We start from the raw sequence: 27,690 nt of genomic DNA on the forward strand, positions 1-27,690 counted from the left end.
GCCAAGTTGTTGTCAAATCCATTCATTTTTGTTTTGCAACAATCGCGCTACGTGTAGAAACTGCGACGCCTGCGATCTCAGCGCGATTGCGACATGGGAATGTCAAAAACATTATTATTGAAATCTCTTTTAGTTTATAGCCGTGGCCACACGGGGCGAAAACTCTAGCGCAAACGAAAAAATTAATGCCAAAACATTTACGCTTGCCGTTTACATGCTGTCAAACGATTATAGGTCCGTGGAGCGTAAAACCTAGAGTAAAGGCTGTTTGCAAACGGAAGGGCTCGCAATATGTTCTATTTGTGGTTTACATTGATAGATAGTGATCATTGCTAGTGTGTTCAATCCTTTTCTTCCACAAAACGATTTTAATTTCCTCAACCCGGCCACGTAAACATATCGAAGCGTAAACGATTTGGCATTAATTTGTAAATTTGCGCGCAAATTTTCGCTCCGTGTGGCCACGGCTTATCAGTTATCCAGCATGTCTTCCAACAGTAGAAGGTATAGCCACTTTTTACCACTTTTATCCAACAGGGATCCAACGTCGATTTAGAACAACACACCGATCTGGAGTTCCAGCGCCGTCAAAGAGCTGCGACTTTGCGACTTTAGCTTAAACTGAGCTACTTGTCGCGCGCGACAATCGCAGACCGTCTATCGGTCGCTTACGGATTTGACAGCAATTTGGCGTCGCGCGTCGCGCGACAACCGCAGCCCGTCTAGCTGGCGCTGAAGAGCCGTTCAAAGTCTCTTCAACTGGCAAGCGGTATGGTTCGCGTTTTGCTCCTCACCCTCGGAGTGTACTCGCAGCAACAGACGCGCGCGCGCGCGGAATACGCGGAAAGCAATACACGCGAGTTTAGTGTCTAATCTTCAACCAGCAACAACGGCAGCCTCCAGCAGCGTCTCGTCTCCCTCTTTCGGTGTGTTGTTGTTTTTGGCGGGCCGTTTTTTCCCGGTGTTTCGCGTGCGTGCGTGCGCGCGGTTAGCGCCTGTGTTCACCCTTGATGCTGATGTGTAGCAGCATAACGAAAAAGAAAACCATTAAAAAAACGGCGCAAAGGAGAGGAGAAGGAACAGAACGGAATCGGTCGAAAAGCGATTAAATTTCAGGAAAACTCCAAAGAAATACCAACAAGTGCGAACGTGTGTGCGTGTGTGTGTGTTTGTGGTGCGTGGTTAGGGAGGGGTAAAATTGCGGGAGACAAAATGCAATTAAGGAGCGCGCGAAGGATGTGGATAGAGAAAAACGGAATCGAAATCTCGGGTCTGGTGTTGTTTCTGTGCGTCTGGAATATCGCTGGGCACCTCTCTGGGCTGAGTGAAGGATGCGCTCGGAAAGGATGTGCCGCCTGATGACGATGTAACGCCGGCTCTCGGGCTTCTGGGCTCGAAATTCGGTTCCCTAACCGTTTTTGGATAAAAATAAGCCATCCTTTTCCTGTTTTTGTTTTCGATACGCCATTCCGGTCAAGGCAGCTCCACGGTGGGCCCGTCAGCGTTGTCGCTGTCGTTCGTTGCCCCCCCGCGTGTGTCCTTCATACGCACGCGTGTGTGGGACCAATGCTGGTCGGCCGCTCGGTAATTGGCATCCAAAAATGGAGTTATCCGTGCGGCCCGTTTTCCACCGGCTTCCATTTCCATTATGTGTGTGTGTGTGTGTGTGTGTGGGTTTATTACGCTTCATGTCCTTACGATAGCCTAAAGACCATGCGGCGCCTCGTGGCGGTCGCTACATTTTGATTCTTAACCGATTTGGATTTCTTGGCATTTGTTTTAGTGCGCACGCACACGTCCCTAACTCCCCACCGTCCAATCTGGAGTCATCGTCCTTCCAGTAGAACGCAACAAAGTGCGTCTCGCAAATTAACCAGCTGCTGGTCCGGCATCCGGCGAATTATGTGGCGCCATCGGCGGTTATAGTGGCCACGCGGTTCAGCTAATGCGGATAGCCAGCCGGCAGCCTGTTCCAGTTCCGTGCTCCGGGAACTTCACCTTACCGATTGAGTGATCCACTCTGACCAAAAAACGAAAAAAAACCGGTGTTTTGCAAAAAAAAAGCGCCGATCCGGCAGACTCGCCGGACTCGCATGGGGATCTGGATTGTTTTGCTGCCGCAGCTGCTGCTGCTGCTATGGCGCCATCGTCGCCAATTGTTTGTTTTTGTGTTGCTGAAGGAATGTTTGTTTTGTAAGATTCCTTTGGCTTTTGCCAATCGCACGTGGCGCATATGGCGCAGGGCCAGTGACCCCAACCTTCAGTAACCGTTCTTCTTTTCCTACTTCAAAGCTAAACACGGCGTACTCCGTTCGCCTGGCACAAAAAAAAAACAAAATCGTTACTCAAATCCTCAATTCCCTCTCTCTCTTTCCATCTCGTTCTCGTTCTCGTTCTGGGCACTTAGTGCAGCACAGTTTTCGTCAGTGTTTGTGAGTGTGTATTTTCTGATTTTTTGTAACTAACGAGCGAGTTCGCAACGACGGCCTGCAACGACGACAATCAACAAAATAACAACAAACCGCGGCAACAACGCGAACCCCACGAACTGCAATCAAATCGTGCGATCGCGAAGCCGGATTCCCGGGTTACCGGAGGGGGAGGAAGGCCCACGGAACGCTTGGTAGTGTAGGGGACCGGTGTATCATTTGCGGGCGAGAAGATCCAAGGTAAGTGTGCATTACTCCAAGTTCCAAGTCGTATGTTCAAGTTCCACTCAACTTTAAGATGCTTATGATGGTGATGACGATGATGACGTGTTGACGAGCAGCAGCCAAGGGGAAGGTGATCTGGAGAGTTAGAGGTGGACTTCTAACCAGTCCATCCTTCTGGGATCATCTACTATACACAAAGCGGTTCGGGAATATATTCCCGTTCCAACAATGGCGTACTCGATCACCGAGTAGCTGATATGTTGGTGCAGAGGGGAAGGGAGAGCACCCCGCCCGCCACACCACACCACACCACACCACACCACACCACATCACTCCACACTCTCACCTCAATTTCCACTGACCACTGATGAATTCCTTCGTTTCGTTCCGTCGTTGACGCCGCTGCTGCTGCTGCTGCTGTTTGCAAGCAAGAGTGCCCCAGCCCCCACTCCCCTTCACCGAGTATCGGCCAAATGTATCGTTTTCGATTTCGCTGGCCGGAAAATTGGTGGCCACAGCAGCAACAAAAACACCGCAAGAGAGGGAAAAAGGATTTTCTTTTATTGGAAAAGAAAAAAAATCATTTCAGCACCAGATTCCGGTGTTCGATGAGGAAGGTGAAGCGAAAAGGAAAGGAGAAGCCAGAGAGAGAGAGAGAGGCGATGGTCGGTAGTGTATAGCACCTAGTTCGGACCCCAGGCTGGCTGGTGTTGCTGCTGCTGCTGCTGCTGCTGCTGCAAAACCGAACCGCACTAATTAGTTTTTCCAATTTCCTTCGCCACAGAGCGGGTGGCACAACCCCTCCCCACACCCCTTTTCCTCTCCGGGGATTGTCTTGTAAGGTGTGCGTGTGTGTGTGTGTGTGTGTGTGAGAGGGAGGGTGCGAGAGCGCGCATCCTTGATCGACTGATCGGCGACGCGAATTGCGACAGCGGTTCGATAGAAAGCATACCCAAAGCGCTCTCCAGCTTGTTGGGGGCTGGTGCTTGTGACACCGCAACCACCGGTTTCGGTGGTCACCGAAACACCGGATCTCCCCCTTTCGCTAGTTTTCTAGTAGTAGTTACTGATTTCTAAAATTATTCTTTTTGTAGATTTTGAGGTTATGGTTAAGCATCGCGCTTCAATCTGCAGCAATACGAGCTAGAGCAACACATAGAGCGATGCAGAGTGTGGCAAAGGAGGAAAGAACCATCATCCATAGGGAGAGAGGAATGTAGTCGATAGCGAGTATACGGACGGTTCTATTGTGCCTGTGAACACTGTCCTTAAATCCATGTATGGTGCGGTAGTGCTCGACGGATTCCCGATACACCAAAAGGGGGCCAGCAGTTATCGAGCTCGGAGCGATCGAGGTTTGCTCCACATTCATATTACCACACCGTACATTTGTGTGTGTGTGTGACGTCTATTGTTTCCCGGTTTGTTCCATTTAATTTAAATGGGAGTGGCGACAAACACCGAGGTTTCTGTTGCCTTCCCGCGAGGGAAGGCGGAAACCCCCAGGGGAAGGGAACTCGGATTAGGATCGATGGTTGATTGTGTCCTTTGTCGCTGGCACACTAACACAGCACCCAAGCTTCCTTTCGTTCCACTACAGGACGGTAAGGCGCTGGAAACCACTGGCTGGCCTCGCGCAGCATCCTGGCGTGGCCCAACAAGGGATTGTGTAAAAGCGATGTGCCACTCTCGTAACGCCCAGGGTTGAAGTGCGGAAAACCAGCCCCAAAATGGACGATGGCCGAAGGAGAGAATGTTTTTTGGGCAGGAGATGAACTGCATCCGAATCTGGGTCCACGGCTTCACACACACACACACACACACACATAGCCCCGCCGAGAAGATGCGTAATCACTGCCCCCCCCCCCCCCCCCTTTAATTGGTCTTCTACAAGCTTCTCGCAGCCGCCCGTTGAGCCAGCAAGCTAACCCCCGAATCTTGATCAGGCAATAGGGGGTGTGAGTGTGGGGAGGTAGGTAAAATTTGGAAAAACAAGACAGACAAAACTAGTCATTACAATTGTAACGAGACGGCAGCAGCAGCGAAGCAATTTTCCGACTCGACTCGCGGAGGGGGAGGGGGGGGGATTGCGGATTGGATTGTGCGGTGCTGGTGATGCGGCGTGGTCCGGGTTGCATATTGTTTTCCGCCCGCCTGCGCCCCCCCCCCCCCATTTTCCCTTTTATTTTCATTCGTGTGCACTTCGCGGTGGTGGTGTTCGAGGTGAAAGAGGTGGGCGCTACAACCGGTGGAGGGGGGGGGGGGGTGCCCGTTGTCCAAAAGTGGAGCAAAAACCGCCGAGCGGGCGCGCTTCGCTTGTTTGTGGGCAAGTGTGCGACACATTGCTGTACGCGGAAATGACGGCAAGACAAGAGACAACCCCCTCTCTCCCTCTCTCTCTCTCTCTCTTTCTCTCGCTGGTAACTCGCCACGCTACCCTTATTGCTACGGACGCTGCTGGTTGATGGAAATGTTGTCCATCAGGATGATGATGATGGTGATGTTGCTGCTGCTGCTGTTGCTGCTGTTGCTGAGAAGATGATGACATAAGTGTTGACACACACGGTAACGCTACAACATATCACGTCCGCATCTCTTTCTCTCTCTCTCTCTCTCTCTCTCTCTCTCTCTCTCTCTCTTTCTCTCGCTTTCTTTCTTTTCTTTTTGCTTTTTGTTCCATCGGTTGGTGGACGCGCGAGAAGAAGGTGGTCCGGTATCGGGTACTCCAAAACCGCTTTTCCGAGGTCCCTCCCTTTATCCCGCCCTTGTACAGTTGTTGTTGTTGTTGTTGTTGTCTGATGAAAGACCTTTCTGATGCGCAACCGTCGTGGTGGTGGTGTTGTTGTTGTTGTTGTTGCGGATTATGCTTATGCTACCACCCGTGCAGCATACGCTTTTTTCGTTTCCTATTTCCCTTTCACCGCTTCTACTTCGCCTCTTTTGCTCTCTCTCTCCCTTTCTCTTTTTCTCTTGCACGTTATTCTCTTCTCTTCTACAAATGTGATCTCTCGAGATCATTCTTCGGTTGCACCGGAGGATCGAGACGGTTTGTGTGTATGTTTGTGTTTCCTTCTCTCTCTCTCTCAAGCACATAAGCAGCATGTTGCGGTCTATGTTGTACGATCTGTGTATGAAATCCGGATCTGTTGAGGTCCCCCCAAAAAAGGGCCTCCCATCATCATCACACCTTTCGCCCACCCCATTTCGCCAGCAAACGGCAGGCGGACAACGGAACCAGGCAAATCAATGGCAAAGAGCAACAACACTAGGAGCATCAGCAGCATAAAACGAGCCCCGCCGAAATCCCCCACAAACAACAACAACACACCACGCACTGAGCCGGTGCGTAAAAAGAAACTTCACTTTCCGTCCGGAAGTGTGGAATCCGGAGCTCGCCGATCGGCACCCCGAAAACGGGGAAAAACAACACCCACAGATGAAGAGGGGGGGCTGGCTGGTCGCGAGCACTTGCGACCTCAAAACCATTACCACCAAAGATACAACAAAAAAAAAACGTGTTGGTTGTGAATGGTGGTTGTTGTGGGCATTGCGTTTGTTTTTTTGCGCCCCCTTTTGTATGTATTCCAGACGAAAAGGGCAACGAGAAGCGTAGGAGCGAAGAGAGGTCGCATCGCAAAGCTGGCACACACACACACACACACACACACACGCACACGCAGGTACACGCGATAACAGGCGATATATGAGAAGTTAAAGCTCGTGAACTCCTCCTCACTGAGCTGGAGGAGGGCGGGCGCGAGGATCGAGGTAAGGGTTCTAAGCGCGACCGCGTAAGACTTCGCAACCCTTCTCCTCCTGGTTCCGAACTTCCTCCACCCTGCGGTGGTCGTTCGTTTGTGGATGATTCGGTTATGATTTCGATTACGCCGATACCAGCAGCATCAGAGCCAGCAGCAGCACCCCTGGCCCCCCGGGGGCATACCAGGGCGCAGGAAAAGAGACGCCCAGGCAGGCGTGTTACGAGCAGCATCCGTGTGGTCTGGAAATTGGTTTTTGGCTTGCTAGCTGGCTGGCTGGCTGGCTGGTGATGAACCTGATGCTGATGATGAGCGCCTCTCCGAGCCTCCGAGAGAAGCCCCCGAAGCCCGGTGATGCTCAAGCGGGGTCGGGTGGGCACATCGGTCACAGACTGCTCTGCTGCCATCTCGTTTGGGTTGGCGGTGATGGCATAATTACGTTTTAATTCGAGTGAAATTGAAATCCGCAGCTGAACTGCTTCCAACTGACACTCTTGTGGGGGGAGGGGGAGGGGGATGGTTATGGTGTAGTGGTACTGTGCTGTAAATAAATTACTACTACTCCTACTACTACTACTACTACTGCTACTGCTACGATTACTACGGCTACTACTGCTACTACCTTGGGCCATCAATTTGTGGTTCCAGGAAGCTGGTTAATCACTCAACACACTGAGAGGAGATGCAACACACGATGTACGCAGTGTTGTGTAAGCGCACGCAAGAGGATCCGTAATCCTTCGGGCTTCGGTATTTTATTTTAATTCTTCGCATTGACTATTCATAATTATTTATGAGTGCTTATCCTTTCAACAATATTGTGTGAAATTTTGGGATCAATCCAAGCAAAACTGACAAAGAGATGGATTTTTGAACATCCGCCTATCATACAAGTCTCAAAGCATCTCGCGACTTTGAATCGTGTAGTACATACAATCGGTGCACTATTTGCCAGGTAGCCCCGTTGAGATTTTATAAAAATTGTTGATACTTTTTTTGGAATATTGTTTTTTAATTATGTTAAGTGTCGTTTTTTGAGGCAATATCGAAAAAAGTGTCACTTTTTCAACTTCAAAAATCTGCCAAAAATCGAAAAATGGGAAATTCGACAAAAACTCGACGTGGCTACCTGGATAAACTTATAATCTAACAAAGAGAATATTCATTTGTATATTTCTGATGACCCGGCGACGTGGCTACGATGGGCACCGCGCAAAAAGTACATTTTTGCAAACTTCCCCTTTTTTTCGATTGGCTGCCATGTACGTAGTTTTGATCAAATCTTCCCCAAAATGGAACCAAATATTCTTGAAAAGTTGTAGTTTAATATGAGATTATTTTGAAAAATTAAAGTTGAATGGTTTCTTCATTAAAAATCGTCAAAAATAAGCCTGTTTTTGACCCGAAATAATCAAAGCCTCCCCCTTAAGCCAACCGGCGGTTTCACCAGAAATATGGGACCGGTAATTGACCCGGTCCCTTATAGTTACACGTTTCGGTCGTCCGGACTTATGGCAACTTCTCCTAGTACAGGGTGAGTCATGTAGACAGGACCTATGTACTGCTGGACATTATATTCTGAGTGGATTGTGTTAACACAAATGGCATTATATAACCTAAATAAATTTTATTCAAAATCGGCTGAAAAATGCTACTATGCCAAGAATAAGAAAGAGAGCGCGCGCGCCACTTGGTGAGCTTGATGCTTCATGCCCGCCCGAGAGGACGTACACAGGAATGTGCAAGACACAGACCCTGAGGTTACCCTGAGTATTAATTTGATTAATTGATTAAGTCGAAATTGAGGCCCGCTTCTCAGCCCTCCTTCTTCTTCGATTTCAATTGAGCGCGCAGAGAGAGAATAGCTACGGCTGCTGCTTCTTCTTCTTCTTGTGCTTTGGCCCCCCCGAACCACAATTAACATCGGTCATCGCGATGCAGATCGCGCGCTGCAACTACTGCGCGCCCAATGACGGCGAGACCGTCGGCCGGCCGTCGCTTCGAATTAGAGGCCGGTCGGTTTGTTTGGTTTGCTTTTGCTGCATAAACTGCATATTGAGCCACACTACAGCGATGGGGGGGGGCCTGGAGGCCGAACATGGCCGAATTGTTGCGCACTTGCACAAGAACGCGCCAAGGCATGGATTCATCCTCTACACACTTTCGATGTCTTCTAGTGGACTAGTGGTAGTGGTGGTGGTGGTGGTGGTGGTAGTAGTGGCCTTCAATCATTCGCCCCACAAAAATGGACGATCGCCACGAGGCCTTGCGCGCTCGCTCGCTGCTAATCCGACATTTTCGGACCTTTTTTTTGTTCGGAGGAGCATTTTGGGCCGCGGATTTTCGAACTAGGCCCCTCGTGTGTGTGTGTGTGTGTGTGTGTCGAGTTTGGGGTGTCGATCGAAGAATACTTTCTCCGTGCGCGCAGCAGCAGCAGCAACAAATAAACCTCGGCCCTGGACCTGAGCGCACTCCGTGGTACTCTGGAGGTGCCCCGCCCCTAGTTCTGGGGTTCAGCAATAGCGACGTTACATCACACAGCAGCAGCAGACTGACACAAGTGTGGCACAAAACGCGTCTGCAAAACACGGTCTGGTTGATACACTACCAGCTGCCGCTGTGGTAGGTAGTTGCTGTGTTGCGCCCACGGACGCAGACGCGTTGCGTGTCCGTATATCTGAACTGAACTCGAACTGGACTCCAGCCCTGGAATCCAATTTACCGCCCCTGTCTACCAGGTGCTTGCGCCAGACCTGCGCTGCTCTGGTTGCTGGTAGAAGCCAAAAAATAATAAATGGCTGGCGATTCGTGTTCCCTTCCGTTTTTTCTGAGGTGCTGAGGAAAGCTTTTCTTTGGAAGAGTCTCATAGCAAGAGGAAGAGGACGAGGGCATCTCATGTCATCTCTGTGCGTGGTTTCTGGGAGTTGGCGACTCATCGTGTCCCCTCTCTCTAGACTCGAGATCAGGTCGGGACTTTCGCGACGTTCGCTCGACGTTCGCGGACTCGTCATACTTTCTAGGCCGCCCTCTAGGGGTGGTTCGCACGGTCCCGATTCGATCTAGCTCGAGCTCTAGCGACATGCACGCTCCCACTCACAATAGAAATAGAACAAAGAAGCGTTCGTGACACTCTAGATCGAAGAGAGAGGCTCCGGAAGAGTCCAGGCGATGAGGCGCAGGGATCATCTTCAGCAGAGCAGCAGTCTTTCTTCTTCCGTCCGGGTATAAAGGGGAATTCAGTGTCCCAGACCCTTCGGACCACGCGGGCCTGCGCTGTTGTGCGGCGGTACCAAAGCGTTGTTATGCTAATGTTGCTGCTGGCCAGCCAGCCAGCCAGCAAGCTGTGCAAACACGTTACGTCGGCGCACACCGCACAGGCAGGTAGTAGCCGCCTCTGTGTGTGTGTGTGTGTCTGTGTGTGTGCACGAGTGTGTTGTTTGTGCGCGCGCGCACCGGTTTCGCCCAATTCAATTCCCATTTTCCGGTGAGAAAGCATCTTCAGCAGCAGCAGCAGCAGCAACAGCAGCGCTACCAGCTGCTGCTCGCTCCCCGACCATCACCACCAAAAAAAACTTCCGTTGGGAGGTCTGTTCCGAAAACAAAAAAAAAACACACACACACACACACAAAGCCGCAGCCGTGGGGGGGTTTCACCTGGATCGAACCCCCCACGAGATGAGCGAAATCGGTTGTGGGGGCTACGGCGTGAAATGTGCGTGTGTGTGTGGCCTCTCTCCTCTTGTGGTCTCTGGTTGCCTGCTGGCTGGCTGGCTGGCTACCGCCACATTGCCGAACACACTCGGAATACTCTCCCGGGGCACCACGTTGTCCAGTTGCCTCGACTGTGGTATGGTGGATTGGACTCTACAGCTCCTATGGTTCCGTCGTTCAAGTGCGTTGCGATGGCTCGGTCTAGGTAGCTCTCGAAAAAATTGACAATTCCAAGGCCAGCGCCAGCGAAACGACACGAGCTGCTGCTGCTGCTGCTGCCTCTGGTAGAGTGTTTCTCAAGTGTCTCGTGTCTCTCGGAACGCGACCTTGATTTACTCGCGTGTGAGCCGCGTTTCGCTGGACTGGACTTTTGACGTTCGGGTTCGGGGGGCAATCACGCTTTTATAGATGGCGCCCCCACTGCCCCCCCCCCCTCCCCGGGCCGCGTCATAGAGCACCGAGCTGCTGCTGCTGCTGCTGCTCATCGACATTGCACGCCGACGATCACGGTTATCGTAATCTCGCATCGTAACCGGCGACGCGAAACCACATTGCTGTTCGACGCACGACGCGCGCTGTGGCGCAACTGATAGCAACCACTTCACCGAGAGGAGAGGGTGGAGTGGGGGTGCAAGGGCTATTCCAAGTTACGCAAGTGACGCGCGCGCGCGCGCAAATAGGTTTATCCCGCGCACAGCTGCTGCTGCTGCAGCTGATGGGCCTGAACCACCTCCCGTATTTTTTTTTCTTTTGAGGGGGGAGGGGGGTGGGGGAGGGGGTGTTGCTCGACATTCACCCTCCCCCCACACCGGCGTGGATGCAATCGCATGCAATCAGTGCGCAGCCTTTTAGGTTTCTATCCCGTAATTCTAATTTAATTCTCGTTGCGTTGCGTTGCGTTTTTTTCTATGTACCTGACGCGGAATGTCAACGTACTTTTGGGGCGCATCCTTGGCTGCTGAAATGGGGCTGAATGGTATGGAGAGCAGAACATTTTCGTTGCGGGGTGCGATAACGATGCTGTCATATCCATACAAGCAAAAAGAAAAATGAAAAAGAGAATATTGACAATGAACCATTTTTGTTTTGCGTTATCGCAACGCAAAATTTGCTGCCAGTGTAGCAACACACACACACACACACACACCGACCAGGTGGTCCGGTCAACCGTTCCTCCGTCCTCAGTCTCAGTTCCTCCTCCTGTGCCACCACCAGTCGGTTAGCATCCGGTGCAGTGCGGTTCCCACGACAGGATGGGCCGGGGGGGGGGGGGGGGGGAGGGTGACAATTGACTTTAAAAAATCACACACAGACACACACACACACACAGCAAGCGATTGCATAAAATGGTTGGAATTGAAAAATTGAGCCAACATGATGATGATGATGAGAGAGAGAGAGAGGTTGGTGGTGGTTGCTGTTACGCGATGTTTGTTGTTTGTCTGCTCCAGCAACAACTCCAACAGCAGCCAGCCAGCCCATCCATCAAATAGAACACAATCCGGTCAGAGGGAGGTGTGCGATTGCGATTGCTAGCGAGAGTTCTACAATTTCCAGAGATCCCAGAAACAGAAAGGTGCAACCCCTTCTTCAACGATTCGTGGTGTGGTTCCCGATTCCCGTAGCCAGCATCCAATGTGTGGAACGGTCTCGGTGAACGGGCTCGCGCGGGCAGTTCGCGAGGAAACAGCCTCCGTTGTTTTTTGTTTCCGGAGATACCATATGGCCGATGGCCTCCTTCGCGCCAGACCCTTCAAAACGGTTTCGATTAAATCAGCAAATCAGGAGCAGCATCCGCAGGAGCTCTCGAGGACCGCAAAAAATGGCGCACCGCCGCCGCTCATCGTGATCGCGTGAAATGCGTTGTTTTGTTTTGATTTTGCTGCTCGACAGCAGCAGTAACGATAGTAGGCAGTGCCTGCGTGTGTCTGCTGTTGGACTTTCGGAGGAGGAAGAAAGACCAAAACGGGTTGTTCTCAAGCAGAGGATATTGGATGTGGGCACTTGCTTTAAGAGAGCAAGAAGAGAAGAGAAGAGAAGAGAAGAGGTAAGAGAAAAAGTAAAAATAAAGAAAAAAAAAGGTGCGACGACGAAGCAGCACCAGGCAGTGGCTCGGCTCTGGCGTGTGCTGTCTTATCGCGCCAAAACCTAGTCAGGAGGCCCCGGCGCCGGTGCGATGAAGAAAGTGCCTTCCAGTGCACACCGAACAGCGTTCTATAACCCGTGCAGACCGATGCCTCTGCAGCCTCTGCCTCTACCTCTGCAGCCCGCTTCTTCTGATCGCTTCGCTTGCCACGACGACGACGACGGACGAGGCTCTTGAGGAAGAAAGTAAAGCACGGCGGCCGGCACTGGAAAAACATCAAATGAAAGTACACGCCCTCACACACATAAACATACACGAAAGACCAACTCATATACTGTCATACAGGCAGACCCCCGGGTGGGCAAGGCAAGGCAATAAGAAGTGGAAAGAAGAAAAAGCAGAAGAAGAATAAGCCACAATGAAAGGGCTCACATGGGAGAAGATGAGGGCATGCGGGTGACGGGGAGGGGGTCCGCATAGGCGCATAACACGACCGGCAGCATAGCATATGATGCTCTCATCGGACGACGCATCGCCTCGCATTCTTCCTTCCTTCATCGTGCATCACACACACACGCACACACACACACACACACAATCATAGAGAAAGAAAGAGGTTCACATGATTTAGAATCATTTCACCCTCACCCCCTTCCCCCATTCCGGGGCCCTTTTCCCTTCTTTTTCTCCTCCTCTTCCTTTAATCGCCTTCTCACTGCACTGGTCTTTTTATTTTTATCAACGAGGTGAGCGCGAGGTGGACCAACGCACAGGAGCAACGGCGAGAAGCGACACCAGACACACACACACACACGTGCGGGAGTTTTTTTTTTGTTGTTGCGTGTTCCGGGTCGATCCGAGTCTGGATGCTGGAGGCTCTCTCGTGCGTGCGTGCGTGCGCACCGCCCGCAACATTTATGACGCGCGCATCGCATCGCATCGAAGACGCATCCAGGAATGTGAAATCCTTCTTCGCTTCCTGCGCTCCGGGGGTAAAGAAGAAGAATCCTTGGTAACCGGAGCGCCCGGTATGCATGCATCTCCTGCAGGCATTCCGCGTCACTCGTATGTGCGTGTGTGTGTGTGCGAGTGTGTGCCTGTGCCGGATGCTGGATGAAAGCATCTGATAAGAAGAGACACCAAAAAAAAAGAGAGAAAGAAAGGGAGAGGTAAGGAGAGAAGAAACAAACGGCAGCAACAGCAGCAGCAGCAGGTCCCGGATGTCATGCTGTCTGTGTGTGCGTGTGTGTGTGCATACCTTCTGGTGCATCGTGGGAACCAGAATGTTGTTGGTGGTACGCCATCCAGGATATACGCCATAACGCTCCCGCATCTTCGCTGATGCTGATCATCTCTGTGGGTTTGCGCGTGTGTGTGTGTGTGTGTGTGTGTGTGTGTGGGCTCGCGTTACACAGCACTGGCCGCTACCACCGCCAGCCATCTTCACGTACTCTGGCAAGGCGTTCCCTTCCTTGCATCAGAATCTTGACAAATCTTTTGCGATGTACGAATGCTGTTGCAAGAGCCTTGCAATGAGAGTGCTTAAGGTGTAGGTGTACACGCCGCGATAGCAAAACTTTCATTACGCTGTCACTTTTGGGGCGAGTTTGCCGAACTTTGCTTACAACACATGATACAGAAGCTTTTGTTAGTGAACTCTTAAAGAGATACAAACAAAGGTACCGGCGAGGCGAGAAAGCCTATATGAGAACGCGCCTGTTTTGACAGTTCCTGACAGCAGGCGTATTTCGGGTAGCCGGAAGCCTGGAAATCGATCGTAAAGAATGTTTCTCATCTTCTGAATCTCATCTGTATAGCAACTTTATTTCAAACGCCTCATTTTCACAGTTCTTAACAGTCAAGTTGATGTTGTGACTAGTATGGACGGCTGTAATGGACTCTACAAAAGTCCAGAAGTTTCTGCGTTGGCTATTGGATCCCATGTTATGAGTCACTGCCCCGAACGGCAACTATACATGCACCGCCACACAATTTCTGAACTGCGCTCTCAACTTCTTTGTCCATCTCTGACCCCAAATGATGATGATGATGCCCGCCCGGTCATCGTCGTCATCGTCGCCATCGTCGTCGTCAGTTCGCTTACCGGATTCGATCCGGCAATCAAATTGGGATAATTGTGTGTTCAAGAACCAACCAACACACACAGACGGCCGGATTTATTTGTTTTTGTGTTTGCGATCCGAAAGGGCGCTGCGCTGCGTTAGGGTGGACGTTATTCGAGCTCCAAATTCAATTAATTCACCCCAAAAACACAAACACACTCACACACACACCCAGGCGTGCAGTCATTAAAAAACACGGAGCTAATGAGGCCACCGGCAAGACCGGGCGACGACCAACGACGACCAACGACGATGTGTGATGATGGACCAGAATTCCAGGGAAATTCCTTTGCCCTCTCTCTCTCTCTCTCTCTTTCTCTTCGACGCCACGTCATATGAATATGCTATGGGGGGCCGTATGGGATCATCTTGTTTCGATTCGATTTCAGATGTTCAACCTTCAGTGCCCCGTAGCTGTGTCGTGTCCGTCCGTCCGTCCGCTGTGCTGTGATGCGTTCTCGAGGCGGAAGCGCGGATTTGTTTGTACTAAAGAACCGCTCGCTCCGCTCTTCTGCTACTGCCTCCCTCCCTACAGAGCACCGACAGAGCAAATGTCAAGCAAGTGTTGCATGCGTTCGTGTGTCCATCGGATCCATCCAGCCACAGCAACCACGGCTTTCCGGCGCACGCTTCTTCTGGACGCACATACACACACACACACACACACACACACAACACACACATGATTCGCTGTGGTTGTTTACTTGGGATGTACTTGAACAGCAGCACCAGCAGCAGCAAAAGCGGCACAATCGTCACAATTGTCGGTAGGGGGATGAAGGGTGGGGGTTGCTGGGGGGTAGTAACGATGTCTTTACGATGGCAGAAGATGCAAAGCCGCTTGGTTGATGGGTGGATGGGTGAAAGGAAGAAGGACGAAGGGGGCGACGAAGAAGTTGTAGCGACGCGGCGCCAATCGTCTTCAAACGCGCGTCATGGGGGTAAGTGCCTCCCCCTCCCTGAGGAGGAAGGGTGGCAAGCAATAACCACCCCTCCAACCACCCCTCGTTCCTAGGGCGCGGCGCTGAACGTGTGTTTGCCATTAAAAATCGATACCGCCAGACGTGTAGAGCGAACACTAAACCACCCAACCGGGGCGAGGGTGCAAAAGGAGGGGATGAGTCAGAACCTTTAATTAGACCCCCTGTGTGCTCTTGGCGCTGGGCTAACCGGAACGGGGCGAATGTTCGGCGTAAACATCTCAATTCGCATCGTGCGCGCATCGCAAAAGTGTGGTATCGGGACCGGGAGTGTCCGTCTACCCCCTCTTCTGCCCTTCGGCTACATGTCTAGCAAACGAGCCTAGTAACTTGTGGCATAAAACGTGTTCTGAGCGCCGGTCAGGAGTTGCGCAGACGACGACGACGACGACGGCGATTGCGTGATAATCTGCGGCGTGCGATTATGCACTTTGCGCAGCCATTGCAGGGGAGGGGGTTGCACAGGGGGATGGGGGATGATGCAACTGACCACCTTTTTGACCTGCAGGCTGGACTCTGGCTGGTAGTGTGTGTGGAGCGGATCCTATCCGGTCTGTATTTAAACCTGCTCCGGCCCCCGACGTGCCCCGGTAGCCCAGTTAGTTAGGTCCGGACAAGCCCCGGGGGGGACTTACTTACCTACCTTTTATTCCTTTACTTTTTTATTTATTCTCTCTCTCTATCTCTCTCTCTTTTACCCATTCCGCTCCTCCACAGACATTGGCACGCAAGAGAGGGCGCCTCGCCTAGAAGAGAGAAAGAGAGAGCGACTGAGGGCTGCACATTCTTTTCTATACGTCCACGAAGCTGCCTATCAGTCCATTGTCGCTGTCTCGCCGGAACGCCTCGCAACTGTTCGCACACCAGGGCGTAGTGATACTAAAAGCAGAAGTGCTGTTGAGGTAAGTTCCAGAGTCCCTCTATCATACTATCATAACACTAGCGCAGTACACTCCACACAGACGGGGGGAGGCAAATGCTGATGCTGCTGGAACTACTCTTCGAGAGGGTAGTAGGATAACGGTTATTACCGCGTGGAGCGAACGAACGTCAGTTGTGGGGGAGGGGGAGGGGGTAGAGGAGCGAAGTTCAAGAACTCTTCACAGCTTCCCGAGCTCTCTAACGGGGTGCGCATGTCTGGGTATCGTCCCCTTAGCCTCTTTAGACCCCCTTCCCCCTCTCCCTGGGTCAACACTTCCTAAATCAACTCCATCCCCCCTCCCCCGCCGGCCAGGGAAGGCACGGAAAGTCCTTGAGCACCTCTCGCGCCGCTCCGTGCGTTCACCAGCCAGCCAGCCAGCGCGTGGTCTCCGATATCATCGCAACCCCTAACCCTAACCTCAATGTCTTGGCTCAATGGCTGCCAATCGCAACGGCCGCTGCGCTTTGACCTCCTCCGCAGAAAAACTACTGCTGCTGCTGCTCTGCCATTTCGCCTGTCGCGCTTCTCTCTCTCTCTCTCTCTCTCTCTCTCTCTCTCTCTCTCTCTCTCTCTCTCTCTCTCTCTCTCTCTCGCTGTTTCGTTTTTTTCCGTTTTTGGTCCCGCTCCGTATGTTGCGCCTTTTGCAGAGGGGCGCACTTACTAACCCCCCTCATGTAGGTGGCAGAAAGGCAGCCTCCCAAGCTCTTCACACACACACACACACACCTTAAGTGGAACTGGTTTTTGGTTTTGGGTTTGTTGCGCTCGCCTTTGCAGGCAGGGTCCGGGCTGGGGTTTCAGAACACAGACAGACGACAGACAGGCAGGCAGGCAGGCAGGCAGTCAGCAGAAAACACGTTTTGGAAAAGGGCCATCACTTCCCTTGGATATCACTTCAACCCCCTCCCCCCAGTGTCTGGTCTTTCTCTCTGTCTCTCTCTGTGTTCGCCAATCGTCAAGTTCGCTGACCCCGTGATGCCGTGTGTGTGTGTGTGTGTGTACAACCACATGTAGGGAGCAAAGGGAGGAGCGTTGATCCGCAAGCAGTGATCGAGCGATTGCTGCTCTGATAGCGAGTAGGTGATCAGCCTGTCAGGTGTCAGGATCAAACCAAAAGCCTCTAGGGTTTCTCTCTCGAGCTCTATCTCTCTCTCTCGAGATTTTTTGCTTCTCTCGAATTAGCTTTCTACTTCCCCGGTTGTGTGTGTGTGTGTGTGTGTGTGTGTGTGTGTGTGTTGCTACTTTTGCTTGAGGTAGGTTCAGGTCGAGTTAGGCCTACTGCCACTGACGGCAGGACTTGTTGCCACGCAGAGAGGAGCAGAGGTTCGCACACCAGACACCAAACCGGTTCTCTGGAGTGTCCGGAGTCTGCGGATATCTGGCCTGCGCCCCCTGGCCCCCCTATATGTGCCCCTGGACCGGACCGGACCGACCCGGTCGTTGGGTTAGTCGTTTGTTTTGTTTTTTTTCTTCTATTTTTGTTGCTGTTGCTGTAAGCAGTTGTTGGAGCAGCTGGAGAGCAGCGCGACCATGAGGAGAACTAGGTTCCATACTCGTTTCAATCTCTTTCGCCTCTGATAAGCCAGGGCTGCCCCTGGAGATAAGAGATGCAAAGTCATGCTTCTTACCCCCACCCCCTTCGCTGACGGAGATGAATTGGTTTTCGGGGCGCGATCCGCGATTTTTTCTGTGTCGAGCCCGTCGATAGAGGCTTATCGGGCACCTCCAAAACCCCAACCCTCCCCAACCCCTCAAAAAGGTGCACACGGAACTTTGGAGCATCGCACGCATAACGGCACACGCCTCTGGTCTAGCAGCGATGGTTACGAGTAGCGCTGCCCATTGTCATCGATCCTCGAATCGTGTTCGTCTCCGGCGGCTCCGGAAGCTGCTGCATCTGTTACGCATCTCGCTGTCGGTAACGATGATCAAATGGGGCTCTATTGGAGGCCTGGCGTTGGTCGGTCGGTCGGTCGGTCCGTGTTGCGCCATAGTTCTGCGCTGCAACACACACACACACGCACACGGCAGACACTTTCGGCAATTATCTGGCCACCTATCCACAGCACTATAACAACCCGCGAGCGTGAGTTGCGTCTACGTCTACGATGCGAAAATTAAAAAAAAAACCAACTACTCCATCTTGCAGCAGGCGACGCGAAACGTGACCAGTGACCAGTGGTCCCCTGTATAGGGAGAGAGGTATATAGGGCCAGTGCCATTGCGTAAGCCTCCGTAAGATTGCGCTGCCAAAACTCTGTAGCGGCGTCGATGTCTCAGGCGAGGCGATCCCCTTTCGGTGACGTCATGACCCCCGGGGGTCTATTTTGTCCATTAGGATCGGGCGCGAGTCTGTCACAGCTGTACTGCCTGTACTGCTGCGTGTCTAGTAGCGTCCAGAGCGTTCGAAGCTACATGGAACGATTTTCGGGATATAAGAAACAGCCGTATGTGAACTGTTGCGGCACTCTATGACAAGGTCTTCTACTGCATCGCTCACCTGCGTCTGCTACCCACAACGGAGTGCTACGAGTGAGTGAGTATAGGGCTTCACTGGTGGATTTGGTGGGACAATACTACGCCAAGTCAAGGTCGGGGTCAGGCGGTTTTTGTCGCGCCAGTTGTAGTGGTTGTGGTTTTTTTTTTTTTTTTTTTTTTTTTGGGAGAACAAACTGTACACGATCGATCGACAAAGAGAAGCGATCAAGTCGAACGCCCAAGGGTATATTGGCGGAGCCCGGGGAGCCAAAGGGGAATCCATGCGGTCCACTTGTAGAATAAAATAGAGAGAGCAAGCCCGGGAACACCTGCCCGGAAGTTGGTCACACACACACCAGACAATGCGGGGTGACGACGTGGTTTGGCCCTTTGCACACAATAGCAGTCGCTGCAGAGGGATAGAAACCGAAATCTATGTCACGTGTGGGGCCATGTGGTTGACGTACGCTCTCGCGCGCGCTCTCGTGACCTCGATGTATTGTATTGTGTGCGGTGGTGGTTTGGAGGGTGAAGGGGAAGGAGGGTGGTCGATGTGTTAGACTCCGCATGGATTCTCCGCAAATAACAAGTCCCCGAGGGCTCCATGAGTGGCATTCCAGGCATGCATGTGTACCGGACAAAACGTAATCAATCAATCGGGCCGGCCCGGTGGTCGATTGCCCCATTTGATGACGTCACAGGACGTGTCGTCTGTGGATAAGGCCTTGTCCTGTCGACGATGATCTCGTATCGAGGGGTTTGGGGTTTGGGTCCTACGGATTAGCAGCAGCTGCTGCACGCAAGCTGTCGCAGCGGTCCGTCGTTCCGCTATATGTTGAAGGCGTCGACGTTTTGCTGAAATTGGATACTCCGATAGACGTGTCTCGCGGCTGCTTTTGTGTGTTGAGCACGTTGAGGAGTGTGGGTAATGATCGCGGTGAAAAGTGAAATGCTCTCACTCGCTACTGTTTAGTGCACACACACACACAGCACACACACACACACATAGACAGCACACGGCGGCTCATCGACGTCGTCACTGTCGCCATTCTGCCCACAATCTCTCTGTGGTCTGTAGTGCGCGCTGTTGCATTCGTTGTTGTTGTCGTCGTCGTTGTCGTCCATCGTCGACATGCTGTGTGGCTGTTTGTTTGCCATAATGACATGAAACCGCCACCGCCACCGCCACCGCCGCGGTGAAACATGAGACCTCCAACCTCCCCTCTCCCATTCTCTCTCTAGCTGCCTCGAAGACCTACACAGGTGAGCCGCTGAGGTCTGATGACCGAGAGTATTACTGTGGTTACAAAACATCACCACACGGCATCCATTACCTCTCTCGCTGGATATATTGCACTGTTTCTCTCTCTCTCTCTCACGCTCACAAACACTTTTGTCGTTTCACTCTCGTTCAGGCGTGTAACCGCCACCGCACGTGTTGCACCTGGAGCAGTGGATTTGTCCCTTTCCAACACATGTCGTGCAGTCCGTTTGGTCCATTCGATTTCCTACATCCTGTATATCGCCTATACGTATATGGGCTGTTCGTTGCTGACCAGCGCGGAATGTCTCTTGGATTAACCTGGGTACAACTTGCGGCACTTGCGCGCCGTAGATTGCGTTCCCATACGTGACGCGTCGCGTAAGGCATAAAAAATGCGGGATAAGTGGGTTGCTCCCGCCGCCAAGTTGTACTCCAGTTCCGGACTAGGTAACCTATTTTGGGGTTAAATACTCCACCGCAGAGTCTCAGATCACTCACAACACAGAGTCCGTTTCGGTTATCTGTTCTGTTCTGTTCTGTGTGCAAGAAAAAAAAGCTCTCACTCACTCACTCGCCTCGCACCTGCCTGCCTACGTCCGTGTGCTTTCCAAATGCTCCTCTACTACTCAGACGCTTTGTTGTCAGGCGCGCGCCAGCAAGAACCTTCTACATGCGCATCGCCGAAAGGGTGGAATAAAATGGAGCAAAACAACAAAAAAAAAACAGCCTCCAACAAGAAGGAGGAGGTCAAGTAGGCAGACTAGGCGCCGCGGTCCCGGACCGGACAAAAATGAAATGAAAACGACGCGACCGAAAGCGCAACACAGCCGTGACATGGCTGGCGCTGTCATCATGTCGAGATGATGGGGATGTACTATGGGAGTTTTTGAAAAATTGCTTCGCAACCGAGTAGGGACGGGGGAGTGGGTTCGTTGCACTCGAGACGCGTGGGGCGCGACAAGGGCGGGGGATCAGAAACCCCTAGGACATGTGGACAGTTGTTTAATGGACGACTCTGTGGACTGTCCTGGACGCTTTGTCGAGGATTTAGCAGTTGGTAATATCATCCAGGATATTCCACAGGGGATGGTATCCCTCAAGATATCTTCCGGGTTTACGTCGAGAGCCTCAGAGAGAAGCTCCTTTTACAGGTTACAAACACAAGAAGTGTTGTTATGGTTAGTAACGAACCACTCAACTGCCAGCTTCCTCCCGGTGGAAGATTTAAATCCTACTCCAGATTGAAATCAATGAAGCGGCGCTCTTCAAACGTCAACAACCGGCACCGGTCAGCGCAACGCAGCAAACCATTCGCAAATGTAATTGAATCGCACCAACGCGCATCCGGTTGATGAGGAAGGAGGGAGCAATACTCACACACATACACGGAGGCGACCAACGGAGTATCGACAGTCTGTGTGAATCTCCGTCGCCTAATCCAAGGCCATCCGGACCACCCTCTGAACCACCCCATCCCTTGGGTGGGTGTGTGTGTGTGTGTGTCTAGCCCTTGTAGGGCTTTTTCCACGTCGCCGGTTATCCGTTTTCCCCCGTAAATGGTGCGGGAGCAGCGCAAAAAAAAAACAACACATCGAGGCGCCTAAATATAGTCATTCTCCAGCTCCCAGCTCCCAAACCGGGGGGCCCAACCAGCAGGAGGGTTCTCTTGACTTCAATGAAGCCTCATCACCATAATGAAGCCCACGATTCGTCCGATCGGATCCGGTCGCGCGGTCGGCGGCGGCGCTGTTGCTATATTTAGCGCTTTAATGGAGTTGACGATCGATCGGATCGGGGTCGGGCTCTCTGATAGCGCGCACTCTGACGAGCTAACAAGCACGTCGTCCGCCGTAACACATGCACCTTCACCCCTGTGGACATGTCGCTCGCGCGCGCGCGCGCGTCGTGGTATGCATGCATATTTGAATAATGCCTCACCGATGCCGTCGTCGCCGTCGCTGTCGCCAGCAACTTTCTCTACTCCTTCGACGAACTCCCTCGCACACAGTGCGCTGATCCTACAGGAGGAGGCGGCCACACAACTGGCGCTGCGTGCGAATCGCGGCTAATCAATTGCCGCATACATACGCCCTGGTTCCGTCCGCCTGGATCTGGCATGTCTCGTTCCTCTCCGGGTGTTGTGTCCATGTTCCTTTGCCCACACACACACACGCGCGCTACCGCTATACAGGTGAAGGTAGTATTAGAAAGTAACAATCGGTTTTGTTTTTTTTTGGGGTGGTATTCGAGTGTCCATGCGGTGCGCGGCGCACTCTTCACTGCTGCTGTTGCTGCTGCTGCTGACCATCGTGACCATCGTAACGCTATAGCTCTATACCCAGGAGCCAGCCAGACTATAAGAGTAGCCCTCCACCGCGAATACCTTCTTCTTCCCGCGTCTTTGTACGATTTGCTGTCTGCTTTGTTTTGATGGCGCGCGCGAGTGCTTTCAATTCGCATGGCGCATGAGAGGTTGGAGGAGAAGGGAGGGCATCAGCAGTAGCAGGGGTTCCCACCTTTATGCTGACCTCGTTCCCAGGCACCCCGCGCATCCGATCCGCGAATAGGCAACAACAGCAGTACCAGATCAGTCACACGTCTTACAGTCTCTCTCTCTCCCTGTCTCTCTGTCTCTCTGTCTCTCTGTCTCTGGAACCAACTTATGTCATCCCCGGGTTCAATCCGGATTCGGGGCGCGTAATCACAATTCACCCGTTTAGTGGTGGTGGTGGTGGTGGTGTGGCACCGGTACCAGAGGGTGCCAAGTACTGCTTGGTGTTGCTGCTGCTGCTGCTGCTGCTGCTGCTGCTGCTGCTGGTGGATCGATCGATCGGTGTCGATGGCAAGGTCTGGCTCGCGGCCTCGCCGCCGCGAGCAATCAATTCAATTTCGATCGACGCCACGAACACTCCTGAAAGTGCAGAGCGCAGCGTGGAACACACCCAAATGCAATAGCGGAGACGGCGACGGCGAAGGCGACGGCGCGATAATCAGATTAGGTCCGGGCTCCTCGTCGTCGTCGTAGGTAGCAGCACCAGCAGCAGCAGCAGACGTGAAGCGCAATGTCGGTAGGAAAATGTGCGCGGAAAATTGCTACCTTCCCCCCCCCCCCCCCATTTTCCCCTTTCCGGTCACCATTTTTTCACCCTCTCCTCCATGCCGTGTGGTGTGAGGACCCGGACCGTTGGCAGAAACCAAAGTGTTAATGTGTTTCGCTCGAGAATTAGCCAGAGTGAAAAAGAGAGAAAAAAAGAAGGAGGCAAAAAGACGGTGAGGAGGGGGGGGGGGGACAACAAATTGAGTTTGTGCATTGCCGCGCGCTCGCGTCTGCTGCACTTCCTGTTCGTGACCGGTGTGACGGGGGGAGTGCGGGGAGTGCGGGCCGAATCCGTAGTAGGGGATCCAATTCGTTCTACGTCATCAGTAGAGGGGAGGAAGGGCGGATGGCTGCTCTACCGCATCCTGGTGCTCATAATCATCATTAACAGTTGGGGGGAGGGGGAGGAGAGGGTGTGAAATGATGATCACTGAGCCCTTCTCACCTCCTCCACGTCCGCCTCATTGACCTGCTTTTGCAGCTTTGACCAATCGACTGGTGCCTGGTGACGGTGGCGTCAACGGCGACGCCGACGACGACGACGCAGGAGGTAGACATCAAGGATCATCGAGATGTTTCGTCCGCACCTTCATCCAACCGAGACGATACGGGCGAAGATGCGCGTCTTCGAAGCAGGTTGCGATGTGGTTGTGGGTAGTAGTGTAGAGCCGAGTCTGCTGCCAGCCCAGCACGTAGTAGCTAGAGTTCGGAGTTGTAGCAGTAGCGCAGACGGGGAAAAGATGCCGCTCTGCTTTGCGCGTTCATGTTCTCCCAATTGCGAAGAGGAATCCTGTTCTAAGTAGCGCTAGAGCGCTCGTGCCTGTGTGTGTGTGCGTTGATTCGCGCCTGGTTAAAAGCCGCATCTAATCTCTCTTCTTTTACCGTTCACAGATACGACGACAGCAGGTGCAGGAGGAGGAGGAGGAGGAGGCAGCTTAGACGATACTGATTTGGCACGGCGAAACAGGTGGCAGCAGCAGAGGGAGCAGCAGCAGCGTGAACAACGTCGAGCGTCGGCTGACAGTGGAAGCACCAGCAGCAGTAGGGGCAGCAGCGTTGCGAACCGGCAGCAGCAGCAGCAGGAGCAGGAGCAGCAGGGTGATACGACAACAACGCCACCCGGCATGATGCCACCGATCAACGCGAACCAGAGCGTGATGACTGACTCGCAGGGTTTGATCCTGCCGAAGAAGCTCGTCAATCCGGTGCTCGAGTCGATGGACCGTCAGAACCTGCACCGCGAGCTGATGTTCAACCAGAAGATGTAAGTGTATGTGTTTCGGGGGCGATACACTAGAAGAAGGAGGAACCAGGAGGAGGAGGAGTGCGGTCCCCAATTCGACTAACTAACATTATGACGTTTGTCCACTTGCAGCGGTAAAAGTGTGCTGAACCAAAAGTCGGAACTGCAGCGTGCGCTGGAGAAGCAGAAAGAGCGGCAGGTGCTGGCCGCCCAAAACCTGGCCAAACAGCAGCAAACCGAACACACGATTGCCAACGAGCTCGGCCGGGTCATCATGCAGCGGGCCCAGCGGCTCGAACAGCAGAAGGCAGGCGGTGGCGGTGGTGCCGGTACGGCAACCGACCAAACCGGTGGCTCCATCAATCCGGAGTATTTGAACGCCCGAGCGAAACTGCGCGCGACCGTCGACACGAAGTAACCAAGTTAACCTACCCACCCACCCATCCGCCCATGCTCCTCTTTCCCCTTTGGAATCGCATTGTTTGGTGCGTGGTTTTCGTTTTCTGCAGATTGGAGAGGAGGGAAGCATTGGGACGGTAGGAGAGGAACAGGGTTTTTTTTTAAAAAGAGCGTTAGTGATAGGATAGCATGCAGTGGAGCTCGATTAGGTCGATTTTATTATAAGATATCCCATCCACCCCCGCCCCCCTCTCCTTCCTTCTCTTTCTATCCTACCTTCTGCGCCCACCCCTCTCAAAAACACCCCTACCAAAAACAGCGCCCCCCAGATTGGTCGAGTACCGGAGGATCCGGGGCCGGCCGCTGTACGCCAGTGCTCCCCAAGTCAACATTAGCAGGATATCCAGGCCAGGTTTAACCCTCGGGACTCGGCAGCGGCAGGAAAGCGGGTGGGTGGCAGCAGAGTGACGAGTAGTGGGGCCGCGGCGCTGGTTTTGTTGGGGACGGAGCGCGCCCGTGATACATGTGATGAGTGTTCTGTGACCGTGGAAGGAAGCAACTACTGTAGGCTTTAAATAGGTTTAATACAACCGCGCGTATCGATAATGTACTGTAGCTAGCCAGCCAGCCAGCCAGTGTGTGTGTGTGTGTACGTATGTGTGAGTGCGTGTGTTTATATGTGTTTCTGTAATATCTTCTTGTGGTTCATTGTTCACGCTCGGTTTTGCCTTTTCTATTTTCTATGGGACAGAAAAATTAAAATCAAATTCAAAAGCACACACCACACGCACACACATCCTCGGTGCCAATTAGTAGCGTTTCTTTAGGAAGCTCGGCACCAGCGCCGCCTTCGCGCGACCCGGTGCAGTCTCAGTAAGAAGACCCACGAAGTAAGGTGGGAAGATGGAAGGGCTAAAGGCTAAGGCAGGGCAGAGCGGCTAATACTGAATGGCTATTCCAAACCAAATATACGGCAGTAACGAACGTCAGGAGTAGAGAACGAACGATTGTACCACCACACCTCGATTACCTTTACGAAACGGCATTGCAAAATACTGACCCCCCGCCCCATGGTGCTCGGTGTGACTGACTGCTCTTCCAGAATCGACCGAAACATTTAACAAAAAATCAAGTGTTTAGGATTTCACACACTAGATTTACCTTTTTAACATATACATACATATTAGATATCATCGAAATCAAACTCAAATCACTCACTCAAAGGGTTCTCTCGCGCCCCATCCACTGTTACGATATGTGCGCCATGAGTAGAACCCGCTCAAATAGTAGTTGTACAAATTAAACAGGCCTCAAGGGGCCCGTCTCCTCGATAGAAAAGAGCAAAGTGAACAATCAGAATCGACTGACGGAAAAGAGAGAGAGAGAGATAACAAATAACAATTAGTGCCCAAATTGCAGCAGGTTGCAGCGGGACGAGCTGCGCTGGTGATGGATTCATTTCGAAATCGTAGCAGTATGTACCTTCAAAGCACACCAGTATTCGGCACCTACAAATGAGGCAAATTTTACAAACAAACGAAAAACAAACAAAAACTACACAGGAAGAATCAACTGATAGGCCTTAGGACGATAGGATAAGTGATTGGTTGAGCGATTGGAATGGATCCCCAGTACACGTGTTTCATCGTGTTTTGTTCTATATTGAAGTAATTAGCAGAGCGCGCCCACAGAACTAGCTGCATTAGTCGTAATGATGAGCACGCAGCAAATCCCTCTTTATGTATAAGCTGTTTGCTCTTTAACCCTGATAGGATCTATAAACCGCAGGTATATTGTATTGCAGTATAAGCGCGACGATTATGTGCTACGAATGGCCAATCAAATCTAGCTGGCCGCATTCTTGGGCAGTTACAAATGATCACATCATTGTTTGCGTAGATAACTTAATCAATACTCAATGCAGAATTCCTTTCCGTGTGTCCCTAGATTTTGGATCATGTTTTTAATTTTTTTTAATGAACTATAGCATCGTGGCCTCGTTAAGTGTATGGTTTTTTAACATATGTGTTTGGCCATAGCGCATAAGCTTTGATTTGGCCAAGCAGCAAGCCGTGGATAACGATTCGCCAACCTTTTTTAAACTGTTTTAACTCAAATGTTTGCTGTAACTAAACAATCACCAACATGGTGGTGAAATATGGTCACAGGGATGCCCCTCGCTGCGAGTCATCTCGTAAGAGGCACGCAGCAGCAGGGTGGTAACGGGAAACGAAGAAAAAACAAAGGGATGCTAGCAAGTCATACAGGACAGCCATAGGGATGGTTTGCAATCTGGATTCAAGGAGAGACAGCAGTCATGGAAGCAATGATAAAATAGTTTGACACACACATAAACACACGTCTGCAGGGTAGCAAGCACACACTCCCCCATCCCACCAAGGAACTCACGTAGATAAGGCAATTGAAGCGAGCGCAACAGGGAAGCAGGATAAGCAGGAATACATTTATATACACCCGATATTATATACCATTATATAAATACATTTACATATTCCTATATATATACATAAACAATATACCTGTAGCTGCGAGAGTGCGCGAAGCGAGATGATGTATGTACACCAGTTAGCCAGTCATGTACACCAGCTGGCATACCGACAGTTAGTATATAAGCAATCCGAGAATCAATTTAGAAGTGATAGAGCGTAGAAAAATGAGTGCTTTGCCGTGCGAGGAATCGCTTCTCCCCCCTCATTCGATTGGGTCTCTTTTCGGCGGGATTTGTGCTTTCCTTCCTGGGATAGTCGCTTACACGACTCACCATTAAGATGTGTTTGAAGAAATGTGCGAAGAAACGCAAATAGCAACAAACTAAGCGCATTGATTAGGCTAGCAAACGGATTAGGCCCGCAGGACACACCCCCACACTCACAGCGGGCGGGGTAAGTTGTGAACGATACACAACACACAACTGACAAACGTGGCAAATAAAAACGAAAAGGAAATGTTCTGTT

At 51.9% G+C, this 27,690-nt stretch overlaps 1 protein-coding gene across 3 annotated transcripts; it reads left to right on the forward strand.

Moving 5' to 3' along the window:
* Positions 1–761: 761 nt before the first annotated feature.
* LOC125952713 (putative uncharacterized protein DDB_G0271606) lies at positions 762–27,690 on the forward strand. 3 transcript variants are annotated; one of them, XR_007468829.1, is made up of 4 exons: positions 762–926; positions 2,408–2,669; positions 16,030–16,214; positions 23,965–24,072. XR_007468829.1 is itself a non-coding variant. In XM_049682374.1 (3 exons), the coding sequence occupies exons 1-3, from the start codon at positions 23,646–23,648 to the stop codon at positions 24,732–24,734; spliced, it is 723 nt and encodes a 240-aa protein (XP_049538331.1). In that variant the 5' UTR covers positions 23,584–23,645; the 3' UTR covers positions 24,735–27,690. The 3 variants fall into 3 exon arrangements, 1 of the variants encoding a protein (XP_049538331.1); XR_007468831.1 differs by lacking the exon at positions 23,965–24,072 and having other exon boundaries at positions 2,413–2,669; positions 16,030–16,275; XM_049682374.1 differs by lacking the exons at positions 762–926; positions 2,408–2,669; positions 16,030–16,214 and adding exons at positions 23,584–23,709; positions 24,449–27,690 and having other exon boundaries at positions 23,965–24,337.

The sequence above is a fragment of the Anopheles darlingi genome, chromosome X (genome assembly GCF_943734745.1).
Source record: "Anopheles darlingi chromosome X, idAnoDarlMG_H_01, whole genome shotgun sequence".
NCBI classification, from domain to species: Eukaryota; Metazoa; Arthropoda; class Insecta; order Diptera; family Culicidae; genus Anopheles; species Anopheles darlingi.